This window comes from Limulus polyphemus, unplaced genomic scaffold, assembly GCF_000517525.1.
Source record: "Limulus polyphemus unplaced genomic scaffold, Limulus_polyphemus-2.1.2 Scaffold6144, whole genome shotgun sequence".
Lineage (NCBI taxonomy): Eukaryota > Metazoa > Arthropoda > Merostomata > Xiphosura > Limulidae > Limulus > Limulus polyphemus.
Window position 1 is genome coordinate 44611 of NW_013671754.1, and position 7490 is coordinate 52100.

The following is a 7490-nucleotide window of genomic DNA, read 5'->3' on the forward strand; positions in this document are numbered from 1 at the left end:
AACAAGGCCAACAGAGAATAGGTTCATCAAGATAAAGCTTCAAGTAATACCTCCCAATCAACCATCACATATCTCAAGAAGCTGAAGAATAAAACAGATACTTATGCTATTTCATATGATGACACATCAGGCAAGTTGTTAAATTCAGTGCTTATGGATTTTTGTGAGACTAGACTGTTGATATGGGTGCTGAAAAACTACATAAAATAAATGGATTATGGAGAGCATGCAGGAAGAAGTGGTGTGACTTGGATATAACAGCTTTATAATGGAGCTTTTTTGTAATGAAAACTATGCTGCGGGGCTATTATGAAGATTCACATTCATCAGATAGAGCATACGATATAGGTGGCGATATAGTGAGGATCCACTATCATCTTAATATAATGTACTCTTGCATAGTTTAAACTAATGGTAGTCATCATACTACAGTGGCTCATTATTACCTTTTAAACAATTTATCAAACATTAAGGTGTAGAAGTAAAAGTTTTGAATTAGTTGTGTTCAAAATATGATAGGAAAAATCTCATTCGTGGAAAATGAACAAGAGTTTATAAGCTCCGTTCACAAAATTTTGTAATGTTCAACAAATACCATTTATGAAGTAAACATTAAGCAACGAATCCTCTTTCTTGCCTTTAGAAATAGGCTCATTTTTTTAAAATTACCACAGACGTGCACAACGATTCTTTAACTTTGGTGTCCCATCCCTTTTTACAATTTTAATTTTCTTCTCTTCAATTAAGCTTTCACATGTATATATATAAGGAGAAACAAAAACTATTCTATGTATTTTTACCTAACAATATGGTATTTATATAATTTTCTGTTGCTTGTTTTTGCTGTCAATGTTCCACTGTTTTTTATCTTGATAAAAGTAAATTAAACATAAATATATTAGTTGATTTTATTTACTGATCTGTTAATGACAAACTGTTAAATACTGCTGTAAAAGTTAACTTTTTTTTACATGCTTTAAACCTCCTTTGAGGTAAGACTGTAATATAGAACACAACTATGTCAAACTTTCCCATTTAAGATGATTAATTCTGTCATAATTACCATGAATAATAATGTATTGTCCCGCAGTGAGTTAGTGAACTTACAGTGTTAAAATCTGGGGTTTGATTCCCTAATGTGGACAGAGTGCAGATAACTGTTGTGTAGCTTTGTGCTCATAAACAAATTAATGTATCACCATTATAAAAGGAAACCAAAGATGTCGGGTGTTCCTGCATCAAGCATGGGAAGGTATAAAACAGCCTATGTTAAAAGATACTTTAATTGTTTGTTAGTAATTCTAACACAAGCAAGAAATCCTAGAACAGATAGTATTTTTTTTATCTCAATATCAGTATAATTAAGAAAATTTCCCCAAACTTTCTTTCAGGTCTTGATCTTTTTCTTTTGGAAAATAATCAATAAAAAAAAGGACTCTGAACAAAATGAGGATTTTTAACTGTTTCTATTATTCATTTTATTGTAAACTCAACTACATAGTTTAACACCTAATTAACAGCAATATAGAAAATAAGTCATTCCATCATTATTACAAACAACATCCACCAAAAATAAAAAAACTGTGGAAAGTCGCATAAAAAACAGTTCATTGCAAAAAAAAGAACCGTGGAAAGTCACATAAAAAACAGTTCATTGCACAAAAAAGAACTGTGGAAAGTCACATAAAAAACAGTTCATTGCAAAAAAAAGAACTGTGGAAAGTCACATAAAAAAACAGTTCATTGGAAAATAAAAGAACTGTGGAAAGTCGCATAAAAAAACAGTTCATTGCAAAATAAAAGAACTGTGGAAAGTCGCACTGAATGTTTCTGATGAAGTTGCTTACTTTTCGATGCATTCATCAATGGTGTAGCTATCCTCCACTGCTTTCTCTGAAATTATAATTATAACAAAGTTTAAGAACTACAAGGCCTGAACAACAAAATTAATTTTGAAGTTACTTCTTCTAGCATGATGTGAACAACTAATTACCGTTCTCTCCTGATTACAAGAGCTGACATTTAGTGTTAAGATACAGATTTGAAACCATGTAATAAAATTTAAGTTTAGATATGAGATTAACAAATTTTTCCAGGAACACATCACCATAATACTGTAGTTTTCAATTTGTTGACTAGAGATTTACTATAATTTTGTATTTCAAACTTATTTTGACTATAATAAGTTGTATAATAAACTGTCTTTTGTCTCCTAAGATTATCATTACAATTGCCACCTGAATCTGGCCTTTGTTCATTTAGCATAACAAACAGTTTTCACAGTTAACACTAAACTTCCATTTTTATTCATCAAACTTTCCACTAGCAGAAAGTGCAACAGTCTAGGGTCACCCGGGCCACAAAATATAAACAAACTCGATTCTGATAAACAAACGTTTTTAGTTTAATTTCTTCTTAATTAAGACAATTTCTTCATGCATAATTTTTTACTGACACTGAAATTTCTGGTCTTTTTCCAAAGCTTCCAGTGCTTAAATATTTTGAGCTCATGTTCCATGGCTTCGAGGACCTGTGCAAACCCCGTATTCATTATTATTCGTTAAAGATCATTAAAGTAAGATACAAAAAATATGTTTTGAAGCTACCAACTTAACACTTATGTAAGAAATTATTTATAAATCAGATTGATCACTTCTTTTTTCAACCTCCTCACCTTGTTCATAGTAATCATAGACTCGAGCCGTTGCTGGTTGAATGTTTTCAACAGCCACAGTTTGACGGGCAAAGAATTTCAGACATGTCAGATTATCGGTAAGCTAAAAAGAAAAAAAAAATATGGCAAGTAATCTCTTTCCTCTGAAAGCATATTTCAAGTGTATGTAATACAATACTGAAATAAAATCACACACATATAAATAATGATTAACTTGAAATATTACTTTCTAGACATGTAAACTTTCCACAGATCAGTTCTCTTTCTTTCTTTTTATGACCTTAATCCCAACTAGTTTGGGGTCTGCTGGTATTTTGAAAACCAAGGAGTTTTTAAATCCAGGTGGTTGGCCTATTTGGCACCATATAGGAAGAGCATGTTCAATGACAGGGATTCGAACTCGCAACCCTCAGAGAGCAAGTTAAGTGCCCTAACCACCAATGAACAGTGGGGAGGATGAAAGTAACTACAATGTGTGGTTTAAGTCACCAAAACGTATTGTTACGTCTCCGTTTGTTAATTGATTTTCCGTAACTTCGTTCCGACGAAACTTAAGCGACACAAGTTCTTTCTTAATAAAACTGGTTTATTCTTTCCGAATACAACTTTACCGATACACTCAACTTCAACAATCGCTATAACGACGAACGTGCTCAATAATACTTCTGACTGCAGATCAGTTACTCACTATCTACACACACATTACATTACCGCGTCACATTGTCCCCTCTTATATATACCCGCCTACCCCATCTAGCAAACACTAGAGCATTCATGAAGAAACAAGATAGTTCTAGAACCGTGGCGTCACAGTGGTCATGTGACTCGCTGACGCAACAGTATTGTCATACAGCTTGTTATCTTTCAAATTGTGTTTAGGTTATCAAACAAAACACTGTGAACCCAAAAACAGTCATGCAATAACAGGCTATTATCTTTCACAATTTTTACAATATGTATAACTTCAAAATTGTGAGTTTTTATTTTGTAACATCTACCAAAACACTCGCATGTTGAGAACTAAAACAATGTCATTGCTGAAAACATTAGGCTTTAGTATTTCCAGTCTGTGGTACCCATAATAGTAACAGTCATTACTGAAAACATTAGGCTTTAGTATTTCCAGTGTGTGGTACCCATAATAGTAACTGTCATTACTGAAAACATTAGGCTTTAGTATTTCCAGTGTGTGGTACCCATAATAGTAACTATCATAACTGGAAACATTGGGCTTAAGTGTCTCCAGTATGTGGTATCCATAATAATAACTGTCATTGCTGGAAACATTAGGCTTAAGAATCTCCAGTGTGTGTGGTATCCATAATAGTAACTGTCATTACTGGAAACATTAGGCTTAAGTATCTCCAGTGTGTGGTATCCATAATAGTAGCTGTCATTACTGGAAACATTAGGCTTAAGTATCTCAGTATGTGGTACTCATAATAGTAACTATCATTACTGGAAACATTGGGCTTAAGTATCTCCAGTATGTGGTATCCATAATAATAACTGTCATTACTGGAAACATTAGGCTTAAGAATCTCCAGTGTGTGTGGTATCCATAATAGTAACTGTCATTACTGGAAACATTAGGCTTAAGTATCTCCAGTATGTGGTATCCATAATAGTAACAACTCAAAGTAATGTGCATAGTCATGAAGATGTTCCAATTGTTATAATTGAATTTAACTTTTCCTGCCAGAAAAATGTGACATGTTTTTGCATTCATGCATCTCTTTTAATTATAAACTTTGAAGCTGGAATAATAACTTACAGCTCCTTGAAGAGTTTTTCTCTTTTTTTGAAACACTCACCTCCGAAAAGTAGAAATTTACTTGCTTTGCTTCTGTCTCAACTCTTTTCAAGTAAGTATTACTGCCACTTCTGACCAGCTGAAAAACGTTACATAATGTTCATCTACACAATTTAGAAAAAATCTTGAGAATACTGCTCTTCCCTCCAATCTAATAACTACAAAAACTCACCATTTCTTACGATACTCATAACTAACATATCTGACACAGAAGTATTTAAATTACAGGGTGTCTATCACTGAATAAACAATTAACGTTATGCCTGATGTACATTTATATAGTTAGAGTAACAATATTTTGGTAGTTCAAACAGAGTTCTATCATCCATTCCTTATTTTAACACAGTACATTCTATATCTTGAAAAACAATCAATAAAGTTGCCTTTCTTTTGTTGCAAAAAATAGATATTGTAACACGTAGATTTTATTTGGGGATATCATTACAACTTTACTGAAGCATACTAATACTGAAGTCGAGTATATTATATTAAAATGATTTTATGCTCTATCTGACTGCCATGCACCTAAACAATAATCCTGCAGCTTAGTTTCTGTTCCAAAAGCCTCATTCATAATGCTGTTTTGTCAAATGCATACCACTACTTCCTCCATGCTTTCCATAAGCAGTCTAGTGTACAATGAAGAGAATTTCCTAGCTCCTGTTTCAACAGTCTGATCATAAAGAAATCCACATGCAATGTATCTGCCAATCTTACTAGTATGTCTTCATGTAGCCTTATTTTGGTGAACTCATACCCTGTTGACCTTTTTCAGGTCCCTTCCTAAACGATCTTGGTTTCCCATGTTGATCCATATTCCTGTCTTACCAATACTATTCAGCTACACCCCATCTTGGAAAAACTATAAGTCCCTGATCTGAACATATCTTTATGCTCCAAGTATACGAGTATTTTACATTGGAAAAAGGTTGTTAAATACCCTTCCAAAAGGCAATCAATTACCAGTGGCATTAAAGTACCTACAAAATGCCAAACATTGTCAAAATGCAGTTCTGATACATGCATGACTTTATCCTGGCTGTGATTTGCTGATTTTCATATCATACTCAATGCTCTGTAGAAGCAAAAATTGGCATAAGATTTTCTCAAGTCTATACAATATGTGAATTTAACTATCTCAAAACATCATGCTAGTGAAATAATATGATGATCAATTCTTAATAAACAGTAGAAACTAAAGAAGGTTTAAGTTGTTTTTTAACAATCTTACCTCTTGAACAAATGGTTCATCAACTTCATACCCTGACGGCATTTTAATCTCCAGGATAGCCATATTTGACTCCTTATCTTTCCCAGTGTATCTAATTAGTAGAAATATTATTAGCTGCTATTTGAGATAAATTATTCATATAACCCTCTACCACTTAAAAAAACATACGTATGAAACCCTAGAAATAAATTGGGGGAAATAACTGAAATACTGACCAAAATTTTTATTTTTTATGTGAATCATATGCTATTGGGTGCCATGTAAAAAAAACTCATTTATGGACTCACATAAAATTTGATACATCAATAAGTTACATATATCTGTTTATAAAGCCACTTTGGTCCACAATGATGCTTCAACATTAATTCTCTGTTTAATACGGTCTTGAGTATAGATTTTTTAACTATCTAATACAGTCCTAACAATACTTTATTTAACCATCTAATACAGCCCTAACAATACTTTATTTAACCATCTAATACAGCCCTAATTATACTTTATTTAACCATCTAATACAGCCCTAATTATACTTTATTTAACCATCTAATACAGCCCTAATTATACTTTATTTAACCATCTAATCCAGCCCTAACTATAGTCTATTTAACATCTAATACAGTCCTAAAAATACTTTATTTAACATCTAATACAGCCCTAATTATAGTCTATTTAACATCTAATACAGCCCTAACAATACTTTATTTAACCATCTAATACAGCCCTAACTATAGTCTATTTAACATCTAATACAGCCCTAACTATAGTCTATTTAACATCTAATACAGCCCTAACAATACTTTATTTAACATCTAATACAGCCCTAACTATAGTCTATTTAACCATCTAATACAGCCCTAACTATACTTTATTTAACCATCTATTACAGCCCTAATTATACTTTATTTAACCATCTAATACAGCCCTAACAATACTTTATTTAACCATCTAATACAGCCCTAATTATACTTTATTTAACCATCTAATACAGTCCTAACAATACTTTATTTAACATCTAATACAGCCCTAACTATAGTCTATTTAACATCTAATACAGTCCTAAAAATACTTTATTTAACATCTAATACAGCCCTAACTATAGTCTATTTAACATCTAATACAGCCCTAACAATACTTTATTTAACCATCTATTACAGCCCTAACTATACTTTATTTAACCATCTATTACAGTCCTAACAATACTTTATTTAACCATCTAATACAGCCCTAACAATACTTTATTTAACATCTAATACAGCCCTAATTATACTTTATTTAACATCTAATACAGCCCTAACTATAGTCTATTTAACATCTAATACAGCCCTAACAATACTTTATTTAACCATCTAATACAGCCCTAACAATACTTTATTTAACCATCTAATACAGCCCTAACAATACTAGTTAGGACTGTATTAGATGGTTAAATAAAGTATAATTAGGGCTGTATTAGATGGTTAAATAAAGTATAGTTAGGGCTGTATTAGATGGTTAAATAAATTACTTTATTTAACCATCTAATACAGCCCTAACTATACTTTATTTAACCATCTAATACAGTCCTATTAATTATACTTTATTTAACCATCTAATACAGCCCTAACTATACTTTATTTAACCATCTAATACAGCCCTAATTATACTTTATTTAACATCTAATACAGCCCTAACTATAGTCTATTTAACATCTAATACAGCCCTAACAATACTTTATTTAACCATCTAATACAGCCCTAACAATACTTTATTTAACCATCTAATACAGCCCTAAC

At 31.9% G+C, this 7490-nt stretch overlaps 1 protein-coding gene across 1 annotated transcript in view; it reads right to left on the reverse strand.

Moving 5' to 3' along the window:
- Window positions 1-1467: 1467 nt before the first annotated feature.
- LOC106473404 (alpha-2-macroglobulin-like protein 1) overlaps window positions 1468-7490 on the reverse strand; it is a 9124-nt gene continuing 3101 nt past the window's right edge. The window contains exons 3-6 of the mRNA XM_013934084.2: window positions 5719-5809; window positions 4489-4566; window positions 2675-2777; window positions 1468-1893 (exon numbers count right to left, since the gene is read on the reverse strand). Coding sequence (XP_013789538.2) covers window positions 1844-1893; window positions 2675-2777; window positions 4489-4566; window positions 5719-5809 — 322 coding nt within the window. The 3' untranslated portion in view covers window positions 1468-1843. The remainder of the gene's footprint in view (window positions 1894-2674; window positions 2778-4488; window positions 4567-5718; window positions 5810-7490) is intronic.